The sequence below is a fragment of the Vidua macroura genome, chromosome 4, assembly GCF_024509145.1.
Source record: "Vidua macroura isolate BioBank_ID:100142 chromosome 4, ASM2450914v1, whole genome shotgun sequence".
NCBI lineage: Eukaryota > Metazoa > Chordata > Aves > Passeriformes > Viduidae > Vidua > Vidua macroura.
The window spans coordinates 64750395-64772615 of NC_071574.1; the positions used below are offsets into that span (position 1 = coordinate 64750395).

General features: G+C 37.3%; 1 protein-coding gene across 10 annotated transcripts in view; it reads right to left on the minus strand.

Moving 5' to 3' along the window:
* The window catches only part of ADD1 (adducin 1), a 62448-nt gene that overhangs the window by 22322 nt on the left and 17905 nt on the right, over positions 1-22221 (minus strand). For 9 of the 10 annotated variants that reach the window (XM_053976810.1, XM_053976815.1, XM_053976814.1 and 6 more), the window contains exons 2-9: positions 8900-9112; positions 7539-7701; positions 6264-6415; positions 3031-3111; positions 2443-2592; positions 1344-1487; positions 1092-1190; positions 483-659 (exon numbers count right to left, since the gene is read on the minus strand). In XM_053976810.1, the coding sequence (XP_053832785.1) occupies positions 483-659; positions 1092-1190; positions 1344-1487; positions 2443-2592; positions 3031-3111; positions 6264-6415; positions 7539-7701; positions 8900-9094 (1161 nt within the window). In that variant the 5' untranslated portion in view covers positions 9095-9112. Of the gene's footprint in view, positions 1-482; positions 660-1091; positions 1191-1343; positions 1488-2442; positions 2593-3030; positions 3112-6263; positions 6416-7538; positions 7702-8899; positions 9113-20074; positions 20166-22221 lie in introns of those variants that run through there. The other variant, XM_053976811.1, reaches the window with a different exon arrangement.

A 22221-nucleotide genomic window follows, 5' to 3' on the forward strand; every position in this document is an offset into this window, starting at 1 on the left:
GATAGTAAATGCTGGTATCTGGTCATTCATTACAGATGGGTTCTTACTGAAACCATTTTATCTGTAGGTTTTTATTTATTTAAAGCCTGTCTTTTAAACTCTTCTAGGTACTACTAGAATCTTAGTCAAATTATGCAGGACCTCACACCTAATAAGACATTAATAGTTTTACACATTTTGGGAGGGGATGGAAAGAGGGGAAAATACAGATTGAGTGCAAGCACCACAGTACTCTGATTTGGAAGTGCCAAATCCCACAAGATCTCCTCTGATCTCACCAATAACAATCAGATTATTAATAAGAAGGAAATCTGCTATCTGTACAATCTGTACAAAGGACGCCTGATGCTTTTCATGTTGTCTCCAAGTCCTTGAGAAATAACAGGCTGCAGCTGTATAAACTATCCCAACTACATGCAGCTTTAAAAAAAAATGTATTTATACATTATCATATAAAAATCAGACAAAAAGGCCTGCCTTACCAGATTATCCAGCATTCGCATAAGAGCTTCGAATTCCTGTTCACCAATCTGCCATTTGGGATGGGATACAGTACCCTCACCTGCTGGGGACTCAGGGGAACGAGACTTGGCTTTATACTTGCCAGGATCAAGAAGCACTAAGTTGTCAGGGCCACCTGCACTGGCCAGGGTACGTACCTTAAAAACAACAGAGTCATCTTTAAGTTTCTTGTGAGGAATGGGGTGAAAATGAAAAAAAAAAAAAACAAAAAAAAACCAAACCAAACCAAACCAAAAAAAAAAAAAACCCAAAAAAAACCACCTAAAAACTTGGCATGAACCCAGAAGAAATCTACTTCATTTTAAAACTAAATAAATGAATATGCTTGTATAAAAGCTGTCTTAAGTCTTTGAAAGCATCTGTTTTAATGGGCAGCAAATCAATGGTTTCAATACAGTATTGGAATATTATCAGTGAAACCAAAGTTTTGGATGTCCTTCCACAATATAGTGACAGCACACATCGCTGTTTTAGTTTAGATCCAAGAGTTGAACCAGTAAAGTATGCAATTATTAATCTGTTTGGAGGTTAATACAGCAAGCTGTATTATAACACATTAAAGCTCTTACTTGTATCTCACAGGCAAGCACTAGGTTATGAATATAGTAGAAAGCCTCCTCAACAGTCTCTCCAACTGATACTAAGCCATGGTTTCTGAGAATAAGGACCTAGAGAAACATTGGAAGAAAGTTAACAGCAGTACACCAAGTATTTTCTTGCTCTTGATTAAAGTATATTTGCTACTGATTAAAGAACATACCTGTCACATAAACATACTGCCCCCCCTCCCTTTTTCTTTAATTCTTGATGTAAATACTGACCTTGCTTTTAGGCCCCAAATTTTTCTGAATAACCACCTTTTCTTCATCATCCACTAAAATACCATGGTAGTCATGATATGCTACTTCCCCTAGAGAAAGTGCTTCAGGTGAAATTGGCAAGAGACCACACTTCATTGCAGAAACCTGAGAAACATTAAAACAATTGATTTAATTTCTTGCAACAGAAAAAGTGAAAAAATATAGTGATGAGAATTAAAATGAGAATATATTTTTATGTATTAATTGAACCTATCTCTACAGGTACATACACAGTGGTCTGTGTATCAAAAGTTACCTATTTTTGATAACCTTTGGATTAGATACAAAAGTCACATTGATTTTGGGTCTGTCTCAATATGGCTGTTTTTACACAACAGCAACCTCAATATAAAAGGGCTCAGGAAAAAAAACCCCAAGAAAACACCAAACCCCATAATCAACTGCATCCTTCATTCCTTCCACTCCATTCAGTTATTTCCCCCTCCTGCCCCCATGCCAAAAGAAGAACTTTGGTGATACAGATAATTCTGCAGCACTGCAGGTAAACTTAAAGATTATTTTTTAAAGGCTACACTGTAATTCATAATAGTAGGAATTTGCTCATTTATCCTTAAAATGGTTGTATTAATCTGGTTAATCAATTAATTTAAAAAAAATCACCAGAATGTGAACACAAAGTCATTCTCTCAAAACATTACAAAGAGGCAGAACTGACTTGTAATCAGTTTCTCCAAACAGAAATATTGGGAAAGTTTCGAAAATATTTCATAAAACTTCGACAAACTGTGCTTTACAAAACCAACAAAACATGCTAGAGGTTTTATGACTCACTGTCAAAAGATCTGGTCTTTTGTGGTAAAGGACACACGTATATGACATACATATTTTCCAGTGATAGAACTCAATTTACTGTCTGACCATTCAGGTAACAACCCAGTAAAGATGGGCTCTGATTCAAAGAGAACCATACTTGAAGACAGACTAAAAGGCTCTCTGCCCTCCAAATAGGAAACAAATCTATGATTGAGGGGACCCAGCTATTTTCCCTTTGGGAGGGGTGGGGGAACAGGACACAGGACACAGCCAGAAGGGAGCTTACCGCTGCTCCTGCTGGTGTGTGGATATGGACAATGCATTTGACATCAGGTCGAGCTGCATAAATTGCTGAGTGCAACGTAAAACCAGCTTGGTTTACTCCCAAGTTAGTGCTTCCACGATCAACCACGTCTCCCTGAATATTGATTTTAACCTGGGAATGAAAAGAATTATTTTCGTAATCAAGACTCAAAAAAATCTGATTTAATTTGGCATCTACCACTGAGACTCTAAAACCAGTTGTCATAATTTATGTCTGAAATGCCTAAAGGTTCCCTCAACAAGCTGGACTCAACAGCCAGCAGCTTTAAAGGGCATGAGGTGATTCACTGTCCAAATGACCTAAAACCTCTACATGTAGATCAACTGAAGGACACCTGGTGGTGAACATGGGCAAACAAATCTCTCCGATACTCCAGCAGTACCAAAACCAGCCATGTTCAATAACACTGTTCTAAACATATTACACAAGAGTAAAATATTCTCTAGGATAGAATTTGAAGTGACATCTATATTCATATATATATATATATGAATATATATATATATATATGTAAATATTTTACAGCTATGAAAACTAATAATTGCTTACCAGACTAGATGCAGTGACTTCACTGTAGAGGAGTCCAAAAGGTACAATAAGGAAATGCTCTTGCTCAGAGTTTACTCTGGCCTAAGGATAAAATAAGAGTAAGAGTTACTAAGAAGATTTTATTAAAGCATACAAGAAGACCCAAACCATTAAAGTTACTTTTACATCCTGATTATGGAATGGGCAAGTATACCTATAATGCACATTATGACTTTCATGTATGCTACAACAGATAATCAATGCACTGCACTGTTAATTAACTAATGTTGAACAAAACCAGATGGCAGTAACACGCCAGTGTCCTTCAGATTGGTGGAATTTAGTAAACCCTTATATTCTGTTATAATGACAACTCATCCACTATGGATAAAATGAACAATACTGAGAGAAATGGGGAAAAAAAGTTGAATGAACTCCTAGTAAGACATAAGGTATAAAGTAAAAGGCTGTCAGAAAACACAAGAATTGTCCCACTAAAACATCTGAAGATCTAAAACATCTTGGTGCTGAGAAGGGTTTTGTCACTGATGCTGGTTCCTGTGAGACATCTGCGAGCAGTACAGCACACTTGCAAATTTTCTACCAAGTATCCTGACCTTCACTTATGTTTTTTCTCTCTCATCTCATTCACACAATCAGGTGTTTATAATACAAAAATAATTTTGGCATGAAAGCATTCACATCTTGGGATCTATCTCTTAAAATCTGTACAATGGAAAGTACAAGACATCTAGGTAATTATGGTGTATTTTGATGGTGAATTAATAGGCTTCCTAAGTTTTACTGGACACATGAGACAACTCCCTACCTTGCTATGAGTCTACCCAGCATTTGGGTAGTTTGTGTTGTGGGTTTGGGTTTTTTAAATTCAAAGTTATTTATGAGTTTTGAATTTCCCTGAGATGCAGCTACTTCAGCTGTTTCTGCCTCATATCTTCTACTATTTGCAGCATTACATACACATATACTTTGCGATAGTTCTACTGCAGGGAAAAAAAATTCTAGTAAGTAGTTGTGCAGTCATGCAAAAGCTTCTAGCACAGATCTGGTTTCCTTTACAACCAGCTGGGAACATGCTACAGCATAAGAATCTTAAACTGAATCAGTCAGTTGAAGTTAATCTGTACTTTTATGAATCACCAAAGTAGTTCTCCACTACTAGAAGTGCAAATGATCAAGAAAAATCTCTTATTTATGCAAGACAAAGAACAAGTATTATTCAAAATATCCCAAAAGCTAATAAGAAAGCTCAAATCAAAGACAAACAAGCAGCAAAGACAAACCACTTTGCTTTTGGATTAGATCCAATTATCAGCTCATGCCCCCAAAGCAAACCAAGAACCTGGTGAATGATGTCTACCTTCTGTAAACTGTAATCTCAAATTCTGCTTGACCCTGGAGACACCCAAGTTTACATTATTGCACTTGACATGAAAACCTGGAAGGTACCCAAGTATACTCAACATTATTATACTTGGCATGAAAGCTCTTGATGCTCTGTAATTCTGCTTCTGCATCAGGACTGCACCAGTCTGAGCAATTCCACATACAGTAGCTGCCAGTGATTGATAAGGATCCAAAAAAAGCAACGATACTCCACCCAACTATGGATATGCCCAGATGGAAATTGTGAGGGTATGAGAGTATATGCCATTCTCCTCTAACACACAGGCTTATGACCCTCACAGAAGGCTGTTGTACCTTTTCTCTTACTTCACAAGTATGCTGGCACAAGCTTTTAACTCGAATGCAATCACCCAGAAATTACAGCATCCACTCAAAAAAAAAAAAAAAAAAGTGAAAACCTAGAGTCAAACACCAGTGCTGCATGAAGTGGCAGCATTTACCACATTCCAAGGGGGTGTCTTAGTACTACTTAATAAACATAACAACCTTGTTCTGTACCAGCTTCTGAAGATAATTTATATCTTTCAGTCATCTTTCAGAATGCTGTTCACTGGTGGAGCTTGTAAAAGACAGGAGAACTATGACTTGGGACTGCTGCTGACAAGCCAAGAGCTTTCCAGTACCTCTGCCATTCAGAAGTGACTAAAACACTTTCAGCATCTCATTTTCCAAGTGCTTTGATTGTCTTCCACCTCAACTGGTACCTCCTCTACTGGTATTTTCCTTGTACTCCTCCCCAAAGAAAGCAAACTTGAGGCATTTCACCCCAATTACATGCCCTTGCCTCAACCCCTTTCCTTGACATGCTGCTTGTCATTACACTAATCTTTTACCTACATGTACAAACATTCCCAGGGCTGAACTTTACACTAGAAAGCCATCTCCAAACCTGCTTGCTTTTCAGTGCATTAATGTCCCTTTTACAAAATCACTTCTCCTGTCACGTATGAAAAATCTGGGGGTGGCACAGAGCTGTTTACAAGAACCATTACGTTGGATATGTTCCCTTACAAAAGGAACCAAACGATGTAAGCAATACTGTCTTGATCCTACGCCTACACATATCATTTATCATCTTCATCTGTTCACAAATAATATGCCTTGAATTCCCAAAAAGCAGTAAAAACAATATTACCATATTTCATTCCAACTGCAACTAGGAGAACTGAAAATACATAAAGGACAACCTCTGCTATGTAAAATAAAAAACAATTCAGCTCTGTTAGGACAACAATGGACAGGGCTGCACACCACAGCTGTGACTTTACTCATGAGATTCATGTTGACCATTCTTCTGGCACATAAAACCTCCTTGATTTGACCTCCTTGTCATTATTTTTATGGATGCCAATGATTACTCAGTCACAAGGAAAATTGTTGGCACGCTGCATTAAGCGGAGAAGCTCACTCATGTTCAGAAATACTATGGCTTCTTTTTCAGAAAGGCTGGTACCTGAATTATAAAATTCAGCTGAATGACTAAGAAGGTATTTTAATATTTAGCAAAAAAAGCAAGAAAACTAAGAACTGACACGTAGAATAATAAATACAATTATTCAAAGCATTTGAGACACTACAAGACTGATTCTTTCAGCAATCTTTATTTCATCCTAAGAATTCTCATGTACACTCTCTCAAGACTCTATTCAGACTGTGGTAGCTGACATCCAAGCTGAAATGCAATGACAAATCTCTTCACTATTATATTGCTTTCAATACCACTTTGCTCTTCTCACACACAAAGAGAAAATGACAGATAGGGGAGGGAAGCGATTCTCTTGTATGTTAAAACAATTGGTTCAGTTATCTGTTGATTCAATACTCACTGTTATATGATTGTAAATAAGCTGAGACCAGCCAAAGAGATCTGCTAATCTGTAGAAAGCTGCCAATTTGCATCGTAACAACTTCTCCCCTTTTTCATAAGCAATGGAATCGGACCCTCTTAGATCATTTACTGGTGTTACCATGCCAAGACCTGAAGAGGAGAAAGGGTACAAAAAGATAAGGCAGGTTGAGTTCAGTATCAGTTCAAATCTAGCAACATGCACCACTATTTTATCCGTTGTTCTTACTGGTTTATATGAACACATTAACCTAAGAAATGGACAGTAAATTTTCATTCCTATAATGAAATAATGTATATTACACAAATATAATGACAATCTTGAGCAAGGTTATTCAGCTTTGGTAGACTCAGCATTCATTTCCTCCCCTACTATAAATTAGTGCTAACCTGACAGTGCATTCCTTAGCAAAATATCTTTTCCTCTCTCAAACTAATGATTGTTTGTAAAATACATCTTCATTGTTAAAAGAAAAATTTAATCCCAAATATTCCACTTTACTGGAATAATGTATTCCCAGCAAGAAGAATTACATACCTAAAAAGATGCACACAGGTTCACTTATTAAGAAAAATTAAGTACAAGCTAGAGAGAGGAAGATTATGGTAAAAAATACAAATACTGTAATTCTAGTTACAGTGCAATTAGAAATGTGGTTAAAAGTAACCGTGAAAAAACAGAACCAGGCCATGCTACACTCAGAATTAAAGATTTCTTTTGGAGCACAGGCAAGGATTTATTTTATCTTAACACAAAACCTGTGTCTACATGCATTTGCACATTCTAGCTTTTTTCCTGTTCTGTTTTGCTTGCTGATATTTCTTGTCTAAAGCTTCACTTCACAGGAGAAAGCCGCAAACAGTATTTCAATGGCAAAAATAATTTGTTTCTAAAGCCTTTCACTGTTACCAGACTACTAATAAGTGTTTGATTTTCCTGAAGACAAACCATGTAGTAATAAGCAACATTTAAATATTAGAAATTTTTAATAGCACTGACTTATCAGGCATATTTTTCAATTTAGATACCATCCTTGAAATAGCTTTTGATATAAACTATATACATGAATCACATTGCATACCACTGTGGCATTTAGAAATGAATCAATTCATTTCATGTGTTTAGTGTTTGTGAGAGCAGAACAGGATAACATTTTAACTTCACAGTACTCTACTACATTCACACTGTCTTCATTTTAAGCCTTTCAAGAAAAGAAAAAAGGAATTCAGCTCTGATCACTGAAGGTGCACTCACTCATGTTTAACGCAGCCATTCCGCCTTGAGGTGCTGCAGGGTAGACATTTGGTACGTGCGCTGTCATGAAATCCGCAATCTGCTGCAAAGCCAATAAACCTGTTGGGTTCTTCCCCTTCTTAAACTGTTCCTGGATCATGGATTCCAATTCTTCACAGAAGGCCTAGTAACAAGACACTGCATGTTGTAATGCATGTTTAAATGAACTTCAGCCTTTCATACACAGCTTCTTTTTAGCATTTGGATGGAACCATCCTACACCTCTTCTGAAAACCACCTCAAGGCAGAACTACTGAGTGCATTGCTCCAACAATCTGAGTCACTTGGGGTTTTTTTATGGAAATCCCAGCATTCTCTTTTCAAGTAACACCAACAGTCTTTGAGCCTTGCTAGTATGAATTTCTGGAAGGAGGAGAATGTACAATTGACTTTAACACAAAATGTGAAAGGAAAAGTGGCAGAACCAGAAAAGAGAATTTGTCACTGTGGCTCACAGGGAATTGAGAGCCAAGAAGGCATCCAGGAACACAGAAAACAATGAACAGTAAATTTTTAAAACCTGTTTAGATGAGGGGTTGTTTACATTTTCCTGGGATGTTTTTGGTTTTTTTAATATATTTTAAATTGGAAGGAAGAAAACCAGAGTTTTTATTATTGCTGATTGCTCCTGCTTTTGACAAGAACACTGGAATTTGTACTAAAAGAGAAGTACTGCAGTCATTAGGTCATTTCCTTTTTTATTAAGAGATTTATTAATATTTTCATAAATGGGTTGACTTAATAGGAAAATTGTGAATGTACCACCACATCCCTATTCCAAATGAAGTTATGTCACACAACGTTTCGTATCTAAAGTCACTCAGTAGTTATTACAAAAGGAACAAATGTCGTGAGGGAAAGTTTGCTTGTGTACTATCTGCCCAGGGGAACATCTTCAATATTAAATGTCAATCATTCATACTTCATTACTGTGCACCTTTTCAGAAAGAGATTATAAAAATATTTCATATGTCCAAATCCCAAAATCCTGTCCTGAGTACAGGACAGGCCTGCCTTGTATAAGCAACCCTTAAGAGAGTTACATTGAAACAAATAAATAAAAAATGTTTTACAAGTATTAAATGGAAAATATGAAAAAAATGTTGATTATACAGAGGATTCTGAAAGCCAGACTGAAGAGCTGCTTTGTGAGCAGACCATAAAAATTCAAACAGATAAAAAGAGGAAAAAAATCAGGAAAGGCCAGTAAGAAAAAACAACAAATGGATCTAAGATACCACAAAATTCTCCAATTCTGTACTGATAGTGGAAAAAAAGACATTAAATTTGTCACTTCAAAGATGAAGCATTTCTTTTCTTACTGGGCTTTGAAGAATCATGGAGACTCTCTTCTTCTGTTCCATCATGTTAAAATCCTGGCGAAGGTCAGGTGCCATATTCCTCTCTCTCAAATATTCTGGATTATTTTCATCAACTCGATCAAAATACCTCTCTTTATGAGGGGCTGTTGTTGGAGGTGGTGAAGTCACCACCCCCACACCAGAATCACCATTCATAGCACAGTTTTAAGGAACCTATGGAGAAGGACAGAGAATAATAATAAATAAATAAAGCAAGGAAATAATTACAAAATTCATATGTGTTTCTACCTTTAAAGTAATAGTTCAAATCCATCTAAAATTAGCACATCTTCCCAAATGAGAAACCATGTTTGTGCCACTGAATAGCAATACTCTAGAGTAGGAAAAAGGATTTTAATATACAAGACCAGAAAAGTAGGCAAACATATATGAAAAGTCCAATATGCTTATAAATTCATTCAGCACAAAATTAATATGAGAGCTCCCATTTAAATTGGGGAAAAAAAAATCCTTAAATTGTCTGGCCTGATTGGTTTCTAGAAGCATGAAAGTCCTTCAAACTTTCTCAGAGAAAATGACAGAAGTTCCAGACATAAGGTCGAAACTCATCAGTTTGGGGCTTTTGCCTTTTATTTTTTTCTTAAAAAATTAAAGCAGATATAAGAAAAAGAATATTGCATAAATCAGAAATTAAATCATGAGTGCAATTAGTGTTCATTAATAGGAAGTGTGTAACACTTCTTATCATGGCAGTGTAACAATGAATATTACACATGTTCATTAATAAGAAGAAAACATGCTTGGACTGCCAACACATTTCTGGATACAAACTCAGAAATCTTGACTTTGCAGCCCAAAGTGTTCTTTTTACATTTATTTTAGGTCCATTCAATAACATGCACATCACTACATTAGCATATGGGTTTTGGGATCTGGAAAGCACAGACACACACAGCCCCCACTCCCTGGCCAGGGCCGTAGTCAGCACCTGCCTGCATCTACCAGAAGGGCTGAAAGCTCAGCTGGTGTTGCTCACTCACACCTCCTTCTTCCACTCACAACAATTCCTTTGTGTAACATTATTCCAGGTTTCTGGGCACAGTATTACAACCCTCATTCCAAAATCCTTCTCAAAAGAGTTTTGAAACCTTCCATTGACAAAAAGTTCAATAAACCCACCCTCAGAACACTTTGAGATTCAAGCCTCCAGTTCCTGGTCATCTGATATATCAAATAACAACTAAGTAGAAAAGAGTGTATAGATCTTCATGAAAGTAATCATTCATCATCTACATCTAAAATTAGTAAAGTTTTACATATGTCTCTATTCTTTTGCCATTTTTAGATTTTTGTTAGGGACTTAACTTACACTGCTTCTAATTTGCTTAGTAATTCGTTTGCATGCTTATTAGCTAAAACCACTTCAGATGTGGATGCACACAGCAAAGGCATGTTTACATAAATTTTGAAATGCAGATTATGTTAAACAAAATCATTGAGATTAAGAAAATTATCTGCTTCAAGACTCCAGAATTAGAAGATTTCATCCTCTTTAATTCTTACACTAGGAAAGAAGTTGCAAAATTCAACTCATTTCTTATATCAGAATGAAAAAAACAGTGAACTGAGACAGCTGAACACAATGACCAAAATAAAGTATTTTTCTTGACTCTGCAGAATGGGATATTACTATGAAACTCTATGTTAGCACTTAAACACTCAATGATTTCCACCCACTGAGTTACTAAATAAACACACAAAGACACCTCTGCAGTGTTTAAAATATTTCATTTTAAAGTTTCGACTTTAAACATCATGGCTGATTGTTTTGTTCTCTAAAGATCATATGCACATCTTTATTATTTAAATTGCTCACTTTCCTTCACCCACAGAGAAATACAGGGTACAGCAAGGAGAAATAATGCTTTTATCCACAAGGGAAACCTTTTAAGGTATTAGACCTATGAAATTTTAAGCAAAGTAGACACCTCTCCTTTGGCATGACACCTCTCCTTCGATGCTTAATACACTCCTTCTAAGTTCTCTTTCTCCTCACAACTTCCAGCGTGCACCATCTGCTTCTTCCTTCCTTGAAAATGCTTTTGAAGGCCTAATAACACTTTTTCCAACCTCCTGAGCTCTATCAGCCATACTACTGCCTCTACACTCAGGGCTTTGTTGAAAAACAACAATTTGCAGACCCAAACGTGCCTTACTCTCTTACAGCAACAGCTTACTTAGCCCAAGCAAAGTCTGAGCTTCACCGGACTCTGCTTATCAAAAAAATCAGGGAGTTTAGAAACAGCACAATGGCAAGTGAAGACAACCAGAACCACTCAATAGATGACTGCACTCTGCTGAGCACAGCCACAAATGTGTCTTCACTGAAAAGCAAAGCATAGGAAAACAAGGAAGTCTGAGCTTACCACCAGCAGAGAACAGCTTGCTCCTGCTGGCTGAGGCATTTGATGTTCAGGCTATGTTTAAGTGTCATGTTGTTGTGCATGCACAATCTTATTTAAATTAAACTGTACACACATCTGCAAATGTAATTTTGCATTTAATTATTTACACTAATTCCATCTTTCAGAGTACCAAAACCTATTTCCAAATGAATGACACGTAATTACTTCTGTTTCCTACTCACATTGGCAAGAAGCTGGTCCCTAACAGCCCACAGGAGCAACATTAAAATGGGATCACAGTGTCTTGCTGAAGTTGCATTACTCCTCCATCCAAGTACACCGTGGCATTCCAGAAGGTCTTGGGAAGCTATTACTTCATCACTATGTAGTGGCAATAATTTCACATGAAAATCAATGACTAACATTCAGGGATGATTTGATATCTAAGGTTAAATATCTGTTTCATAGCTCAGTTTTGCAGACACCCCAAATTAATGGCATCCCCTCTGCAAGGGCTAATAATTAGTTTTTAAACAGAATTGTAATAGTAATTGTTTTAATAGCTGTCAGCTACTGATGTTACTGAAAGTTGATGGGATCAACTTTCAAACTGGAAGCAGACATGCTTGACAACATTTTGCAAAGCCACTGAAATTTATTTATGAGTTTCCTTGAAAAATCCTTTGGGAGCAAGGCATGATGAACTCTGCAGGGAGAGTTTCAGTAATATGAATACCAATAAATAAATAAAAGGAATCTGAAAACACCATGGGGAATGGTCAGTGATTCTATAAATTGGAAGGTCACACTGCAAATCACAGCAGTCTGTCCAGGCAGTAAAAACACATATTAGAAAAAAAATTAAGACTGTCTTCACACCCACAACACTTCATTACAGACAGTTTCTTTCTGATGTAGTGCACTACAGCCCCCCAGTAAGATAAGGTGTAATGCCAGAGGACTTTCTGCCACGATAAGTGTTTCTATGAGAGAGTCTGTTCTAACACAAAAGTCAGAAAAAGCCACACCCTTAACTGAAAAGGCCATGGCTGAAAAATGTAAGTGCACAGAAAACCTTCTGCCAGAAGAAGTTATTGTCAGACAGGCAGAGGGAACAGCATCTATTACTATAGGGAGCCAAGGAATATTAACAGCTGTGATAAAATCCAAACAGCACCTTCTAGTAACAAACAACTGCATCCATTTTTTTAATACCTATGTACACACAAACACTGTGGTGGTCAATGGCCCAGCACACCATATGAGAGCCAGCAGCCAACTCGCAGCACAACATATTTATCACGAGGCCTGAGCATGTGGGAGCAACTGCTGTAAACAGGCTGGTGGTGAATTACTTTTAGTTTATAAAGTTTATAGCTCATTTACAGGTACTGAGCACTGTTTACAAAAAACATTCTGAAATTGTTATTAGTATTTCAGGGTTTTTTTAATTATTCAAAATCCTCTTCCTCCCCGTTCTTTTCTAACCCAACAGTTTCATTAGAGGATTCACCTAAGAGGAATGTTACAGGATTATGCTACAGAATTTAGTTTAAACAGAAGAAGAAATTTTTAGAACAGAAAGATGATAAAATTTTTCACATTAACATCTACAAAGAAGAAAGATTTAATTTTTTTAAGCAACTTGCATTCCTCAGTACTCAGATGATGCACATACAGTCAAGATAAGACTGAATAATATTCAGTAAGAATCGACAACACTTTAAGGGTACATAAAAACCTCACCCTTAAATCTGAAAAATTATATAATTAAAACCCCTAAAATTGATTTGGATTGTGATTTTATTGCAGATAAAAAACTTGTTTAAAACTTTAATATTAAACTCATTTTGATACATGGAATTTGGGACAGATGTAAGTACTTACATATTTGACTTATAGGTCCAGTGTTTCCAACCAAACCATCATAATGAGTATTGTGTGAGCACTGGGAGGATTTGAAATGCCTCACAATATGCAAGCAACCTATGTACACTAGCAAGGAGCAGCTAACTACACTTCTTGGAAAAAAAAAAAAAAGAAAAAAAAAGTTTTACAATCATTTAAAGGTTGGTTTTGTTTTGTAATAAGTTGTAATGGATTTTTTTTTTTTTGCTGCTCCACATGCTGAGGAAATTGTTTTTTACTAGGGCAGTCAATGGAATTTGAGCTAAAGGCTTCCTGTCACCAAAGGACAGAGCAGAGCTCTCCACACCAACACAGCTTTAAGTCTGCTGAGGCCAAATCAGAATAAAAATACACTCTGAGAAGCAGAAAGAAGGTTGTGACAAGGTGACATGGAAACATAAAAGACTTCTAAAAAGTTCAAAATACACTGCCACTTCACAAGACAGCATCTGCAATGGGGTTTGTTTTAAGTTTAGAAGAGTTATCTAACCAAAACCTTACAAATGCAAGTTATTTCAGTGAGAAAAAAACCCAAACCAAACAAAACCAAAAATCCCAAACCTGCTCTCTTCTTGGTAGCTTAGAGTTTGTTTGTACAGAACAACACAAAAGCAGAACACCTGTATGGAACCTTGTGCCAAATCTGCAAATTAAATGAGCAGCAACTTCTCAACCGCTCATTCATTCCAGTCACCAGCAACAAAAATCAGGGGCACTCAGTTCCAGAATGTGTTGCTCTTGAGACCTATTCTGACAATGATATTGTAATTTAGTTTGTATCCATCTTTTCCTGACAATTCTTTCCAAAAATGATCTCCACTCACACCAGAACTATGTCACAATGTCTAATAGAGGTGAAAAGAGATTTGACAAGAAGTTACTGGGGTAGCAAAACAACTCATTTTCTTTCCTGTTGTGCAATCAGCAGTCTTTGAGAAGTAAAAGTTACCTAAAATCTCATGCATGTGACAGGTCAGGCAGTGTGCAGGTAGAGGGAGGGAAGCAAGCTCTGTTTTAGATACAAACACAATAGTACAGGGGGAAAAAAGTGTAAGAGTCATTTTATAGCCCAGGAAAGTGCTGGGAGCTTGCAGAAAGATACAGAGCTGAAATTACTTAATGGGGAAGTCATGAGGTGACAGAAGGGAGGAAGAGAAAGGGAATGGGTCAGGCAGCAATGAGGTGGGGCAGAAGAAACCTGAGAGATAAATGAGCCACTGCAAATAGAGTTACAGTGAAATTTAAGTTGGTGGGAATATGATCAAGGAAGAATGGAAGCAGAACATCTATCTACAGGGAAAAAAGGTTTTATTATTACTTGATGAATGCAAAAAAACTTAAAAGATTGCACTGCTAGCGCTTCACTCAATATTCCCATCCATTCTTTATTTTTTTCGGATTTCCTTTACTTTAGAATAACATTTGCCAAACTTTCTCCTTGAAAAATTAATATAATTTTATAATAGAGAAATTATTTATGATTTGCACTACAATTTCCATACCATTCAGTGACAGCATTTTGGCACCAATGACACTGGATTTCTTCTTGCCATTTTAAATGTTTCCAACTGAACTTTTAAAAGGAAAAGTTGGCATTATCTTAGGAAGTCAAAGAACAAAGAAAGTAAATCATGACTGTACTCCTCACTAGACAACATACTCAGTATCATGAACAATTATATTATTTTTTAGCAAATGTTCCCAATCTTACGCATCTTCAGAATTTCCTCTGTTCTTTGTTTTCAAACAGGAAGAGACTATTTCAAGAATAAGAACAGTTATTTCTCTTATACTGAAAGCAGGCACCACCATTTTACTTTTTAACACAGATAGTACAAGTTAAATACGGGACTCTAAAATTTAGAGAAATCCAGCAATAAGTTTATATAACCAAAAGTATTACATTTTACATTTGTAATGTCATGCTTTAGTAACTACGACAATAGTTCAAAAAGAAAACTGTGTTAGAGAACAGGGAAACAAAAATAGACTGATTTTATTTGAAATCCACAGATTGTAAACAATTATTTCCTAATTTCACCTTCTCTAAAACACTGAAATCAGAGCCCTAGCACAATGGGAAGTGAGTGATCTCAAGGTTACAAAAAAAAAAACAGGCTAAGCTGCTGTGTTAAGAGAACATTTAAGAAGCCTCCATGATAAGTGCACCAGGTTGTAAAACACAGTAATTACTGTCTAGCTTTATCAAAGCCTAGTGAAGCAGGTGGTTGGGAAAAGCCAGAGCAGTTTCATGACAGGCAAATCATGCCAGATTAATCTGATCACCTGCAACAAAATTCCAGTTTCTGTACGCTAGGCAGAGCAGCAGATACCGTTTAACAAACTTCAGCCAAGTGTTTGCCGCCGTTTCCCACAGCGCTCTCCCAGACAAACCAGCACGATGCCGGCTGGTGGCCTGCAAAACGGGCAGGAAGCAGGCCCATAGAGTGCACTCAGAAGGTGCCAGTCAGTCCAGTCAGTGGTTTAACTCAGGCTGGCAGCCTGGCACAAGTGGGGCATCCCCAGAAAATGATGCTGGGACCCACACTTTTCAACATCACCACAAATAATCTGCATGAGGGGTCTGAGAGCACCACTGTCAGGTTTGCTGGTGACACCACACTGGGTGGTGAGGTGGCCGTGTCAGCAGGGAAAGCCATCTCACAGACCAGGACAGGCTGGAACAGGGAGCTGGCAGGAGGAGTGTGGAGTTTAACAGAGACAAGTGCAAGGTCCTGCAGCAGTGATGACACCAAAGAGCCTGGCACAGGCTGGGATCCTTGGCTGGGGGGGACCTGGGGGTCCTGGTGCAAAACAAGAGCTGAAAGGGGTCAGCAGTGAAGCTGCTGCAGCAATGACAGCAAACCAGATGCTGGCATCACCCACAGGGGCACCACTAGCAGAGATGAGAGATGTGACCTTCCCAAACTACCAAGAGCTTGTCAGGACACATCTGGAGTACTCCTGTGTCCAGCTGTGGTCTCCACAGTTTGAGAAAAGGAACAGATGGAGTGGAGAGGGTCAATATTAAAGCCATGAAGATGATCAAAGACTGTAGATCCTACTCTATGAGGAAAGCCTAAATGAGTTAGGACCTCTCCTTTCTTCCTGAAGAAGAAAATGCTTGCATCAGTACACTTTCCCAGAATTTAAAGGCTGGCTACAAAATGGAAGGAGGCTCTCTCTTCACAAGGAGCCACATGAAGAGGACACAGGGTAACAGGTGCAATTTACACCACAAAAGGTTTCACCTTGATATAGGAAAGACATTTTTTACACTGAGAACAATCACCAGAATGTTCTCACCAGGAAAATGGTGGCATCTCCATCAACTGGAGATATTCAAGACACAACTGGGCAGGGTGTTGGATAATCCCATGTGGGCTACCTTTCCCACAACAGGTTGGCTCAGATGACATTCTGAGATCCCTTTTAACCTGGGCTGTTTTATGTTCTATGATTCTACTTAGCAAAAGCCCACCTAAGACTTATGCCAGAATTTAGGTGGACAGATTCAGCTGGGATATTTGTTAAAGACATCTGTCTAAATTCTGCAGAAGTTTCAGTATATATGGGTCAGAATTCATAATTCAGTCCTTGCAAACAAAAGAAAATCATTGAAATCAATTAAAAAGCTAAAATACAGAGAGGTTATTTTCCTGCTTTTAATAAAGGATTTAAAAGGTCAAAAGTATCAAACTTTTAGAAACAGTAATCATTCAACTCTCCTCCCTGACCTGGAAAAGCATTGTATCCCTGAGACTGGACACTGCAGGAAGCTGAGAATGACGCACAGGGAGGAACAGGGCAGCACACTGTGCTGTTCTTCCCCTCACTGGAAGGTACAGTTGCAGTCTGTGCTCACCATTGATACAATTTTCATGTTAAACCCTAACATGATTTACTAATTTATGATGGAAAGAGAAAATTTCCAAGAGCTCATTCCAAGTTAATTAAAAATGGTAAGGAATCCAAATCTAAAAATCAAAATTATGTTTAAAAAATAAAGATTAAAAAAATCCTCTTCAAACTGTTAACTTATATCTCCTATTGACAAGGTTCCCGGTTTCTTACCAGTCTTTTAACTTCACCTCTTCCACTCCTTTCTTTCTCCAATTTTTCTGCTAAACAATTTATGAAAAAACCCAACAGAACTGCCATTTCTAGCATCAAAAGATTTTGTGAAAAACGAACAGTTTCAAACCTACTTATTAACTCAACATCAAAATTACCTTTCACTTCTTTGACTCAGAGACTTATATATACTAGTTCCATACATTTCTCATACAGCATTTCTGGAAGTGTTCAATGCATAAACACATGAAAGATTAGGGAAAGTGATAACAGAAAACAAAATGTCACACTGTTCATAAAACACAAAGAAACTCTCTAAAGAAGTATCTTAAACCACAGGCACCTAAGCTTTTCTTCTGAAACTCTAAGAGCTTCACAAATGTATCACAAAATTTGCATGCAAATGTCAAAACAGGAATTTCACCAGTGTCTTTTGCATTTCTTCAGACACAGAGAGCAAGTATGGATTTTGCAAGCTCATAATATATTTTTCCATGGTTTCTTGTCAGAGGAGCCCCAACGGTGATTATGGCAGTGGAGACACTTCTTCCCACTGCTTCAGTGTCTATTAACCCCAGAAATAATTCCTTACAGTTCAGTGAAAAACATGGGCTTCAGTGTTATTGTTCAGAGCAGTCTCATGGTTTTCAGATAAATTTATTTTATGAAGCTATTCCAACACTGAGATTAAAACCTGCATTTATAGAGCCCCCCCAAATGAGTCATTATAATTACACTGCCAAATAGTACTGAAGCTGATTTGCCTGCAATTTTATTTCAGAAATCTGATTCCCAATTCAAGTAAGTTTCTTGATTCTGTGGTTTTTACTTAATGATAGTTTAATATCATAAACTCATTTTAACACAGCTAATGCAAAGGAGTACAAATGGAGACAAAAATTACACCAGAAATACTCAATGCTGAAAAGGCAAATTAGAAGGGAATTCAGGATCAGTCATAGACCACTACACAAATTTTCAAGATTATCCAGTGGCCAGGTGTTCTACTGTAATAGCAAAATCAAAGGAAAACAGAAGTAGAAAAATTACCTTCCCTAACTTTAAAAACACCCTACTACTAGAATATTATTTCACCCACTTCAATAATAGACATGAAATATCAGAGTTCACAGAAGGGCTGCAAGAACAATCTGGAGAGTAGAAGTCTAACTTGTAGGATCAGTAGCTCGACATATTCAGTGAACTAGAAAAATTAACTGGTCACAGAGGTGACAGGGCCTTTCAGTCCTGCTAACACAAGTATGGAGATATGCAACACTTGGGAGTGACTAACAGGCCCATTTGCCCTTGAAAAGATGGAAATTTCCTAACCACATATATACAATACTGAGTCAATAACTTAGCTTTAAAAGTCTTTGTATAACACGTTTTAATACAACTTCCAGAATTCCTTCTACTACCTGTCTGCACTGAGATCAGAATCTGCTCTGAAATCTATGAACCTGCCCTTCCTTCTTTGGCTTTGGGAAAAATAAGTTCCACAGGCACAATATGTTCATGTTATTTGCAGCTTCCAATGCATTTCCAGTTTTCCAACACCTTTTTTTTTTTTATAGCACCTTCCTTTGCTGGTAGGCTAGTGACAGCTGGAGACTGAATGTCAGACTCAGAGACAGAACCAAAAATCCTCCTTAATCCTTCTCCTACGCTCAGGTCAAACTGATCAGACTTGCTATCAGGACAAGTTTTCTGTCAGAACAGGTAGAATAACTCTTCTTATTTTTTAACTATCTTCAGTAGCACAAACTGCAAATTCCTGAATCATTCAGGCATACCTTACCCAAGAAATTTCAGCTACAAAACCTACAAAAGTTTCAAAACACCTTAGCAGGTCTCACTGGCTTCTTTGATGCATTCAGCAGTTTACTCCATGGAAACTGACTTGTTCTGGTTAATGTTTTTTAAATGTTAAGTTTAACAGCCTGTACAATAAAAAGGGTTGCACTGGAAACACCATCACTCTATGCCTTATTGACAATTTTTTGAACAAAAAACATTGGTGCCAAGTATTTTTCCAGCCTGCTTTATTGGGACAATAAAATTCAACATTGATGTCACAGAGACTCAGCTACACACACTGAACAGAACTGCACGAGAGCGAGTCAAGTCACTAATTTACACTGTCATCCTCTACTTGTGCAGAAAGTACCAAGACAACGTAAAATTAAAATATTTTCACACTATTAAAATTCATGGATGGTGGCAGCAGTACCAGAAATTAAATGGATATTTATTTTTGTTATCAGGGTCACTAGTCCATACGAATAAAGAGGTTTAACCCAAATACTGCTTATTTTTAGGTTTCTGTGAACCCACATGCACTTCCCAAGCCTCACACCAAACACACCAATAAGCCACTGCCCTGAGATTTTTGAACACAGGTCAAATCAGATCACCAGCTTTCCAAGGGCAGGGCCCCAGCTTTATCCAAGAAGTCAAGCTTGATCAGCATGTCTGACCCAAAAATGAACACTGGCCTTAAACTGAAGTTATAAAAGCTCCTAGATTTCTAACTCCAAGACTGGACTTGTAAAAAGATACAAATGCACACATAAGTTTCTTAAAGAAAGTCACCAAGGTACTGAAGCAAAATTAGATGTTTAATTTGCCAATGTAGTTAATCAGGTAAGAAAATGTCCATAATTTCCATATACAAGAATTTGAAATCAGATTTTCCTAGGAAACAACACCCTTAAAGCTCTGAAAGTCCCCAGATTCAATAAGAGTACTCCACATAGCCCCCAGAAGGAAAGCCATCTGCACTTACCAGAGAACAATCCACTGCTGCTTCACAGAACAGCAGCTTCAGAGAGATGGGCAGTGGTTGCTTTAGACAGCAATGAGAACTAGGTCAGGACCTGTGATGGAGGACAAGGTTTTACCTTGTCCACTGTAAACCTGGGGGTGCTTCTGACACAGCAGTTCAGGAGGAAGAGGACACAGCACAGGCTCTTCCCACAGCAATGGGGAAGCTGCAGCGCTGCATGAGAACAGTGTGGGTCAGAAGCAGCTTTAGCAGAAAGCAGAAGACTCCAGAGTTCCTCTGAACACTGCACACAGAATCAGTTTCAAGCTGGCTAAAACATGCTGCTGTATGTTCAGTGATGAGGTAAATAAGCAAAAATAAGCAAAATTAACAAGCCCCTTCACTATGCAATGTGACCACAGTAGCATTGTTCCACTTCACCTATAAGCTTTCATAATTTTTCTGATGGTATTACCTATACAGCACTCCCCTTATTTTAAATAAAGGGGACTGGACATTCTAAAATAAGATATGAAAATATAATTTTATTATTTACATGTTTCTTGGGTTTTTCAAGAAGGTCATACTAGATCAGTGTCTACGGAAAAATCAAGTCCCACACATATACCCATTGCTATCACAAATACAAAAAACCCAAAAAACTTATGTTTCAAATGTAAAATAACTATAATGCTCACCCATTGTCAAACCTTCCAAAAAAGCACTGTGACTAACAAAAGCTCCTACAAAGGACAGAAGAACTTAAAACTCATTTTTAAGCAGGAATAAATACTTCCTTGATACTTTAAAAATGCAAGAAGTTTTAGAAACTTTAAGTATTCACACCTAAAATATCAGTATCACAATGCATAAAGGATCAACTGAATGCAGCAGTGCTTAGGCAAAGCGGCCCCATTCTGGCCAGGATCCAGTTATTTTCATGGAGACTGAATAGCAAGGGATGAGATTTCTGAAGCATGCTGGCAATGAACAGAACAATGTCATTTAACCCTTTGAACATACTCTGCAACAGTAACTTCTTCCAAAACAGCTGGATGACATTTGGTATCTTTATTTATTAACAGAGGAGAGAAAAGCAGTTAGACTCTTTTTCCCTCAGTTAAATACAAATAGTCAAAATATTGCCTTTGTCTTGTTAATGCTACAGTTTCACTTTGTACAAGCATGAGAGCTATTTTATGGGTTTGGTTTTTTAAATGTTAACTTAGGTTAAACACTGAAAAATTTTCTGAATCTGGAATGAATCTGGAATCTGAATGTTGACTTAGTCATTTGGACACTACCCTCTGGAACAGATGACGTTCTGGGATAAACTCTTAAACTGATCAGATACAAAAAGCTCAATCCAAGTAATTTTAGATTTAAATACAATTGCATTGACAGTGTTAGAGCAAATTTAAAAGTACTGTATTCCAAGGGTTTGAGTCAGCCATAGAATTTATCAGACTGTTAAGAGGAATCCCACACTACAGTCTGAGGATACAAACCCCACAGACAGTAAGTGAAGGTGGCTTGCCCAAAATCCTTCTGAACTACCTATGGACACACAGGAACAAAGACACCAAGACTCAGCTTGTTTATCTCACCTCTAATATGGAAAAGACCACACCTAAAAGAAAAATTTTTCATTTATTATGAATGGTTAGAAGCTGAAGCTGGAATGTTTAAAAAAGGTGAGTATGAAAAGATTCTGTATGGGGGTTTTATCCACAAGACATCTGAATGTGAGTCTAGACCTACTGGAGTTAATAAACAAAGAGTGAAGTTTTTGGGTGTTTTTAATCAAGAAAGTCTACTAACAAACTAAAATGCCAGGATTCAAGCACATGAATTGTAAGATTCTGCTTTTCAGTTTACTCTGATTGTGGTTTTTATGGAAGAGTTCTGAAAAAAGACTTTAAAATTTAAATAGTCTAGTTCAATTTCTTCATTCACCAGAAATTTAGACCCTAATAACAGCTCTTAGTTAAGCTCTTACACATCCTGATTTAGAGACAAGACATTCCTATTAAAGCAAGAGCAAATAAAAAGTGCATAAGCAAATCAGTTTTGCTTTCCAGGCTGAAAAAGTATTAGTATGTTCCTTACATATCACAATAAGGAACAGTGTCACTGAAGTTAGGTTGTACGAAATGATAGCTAATTTT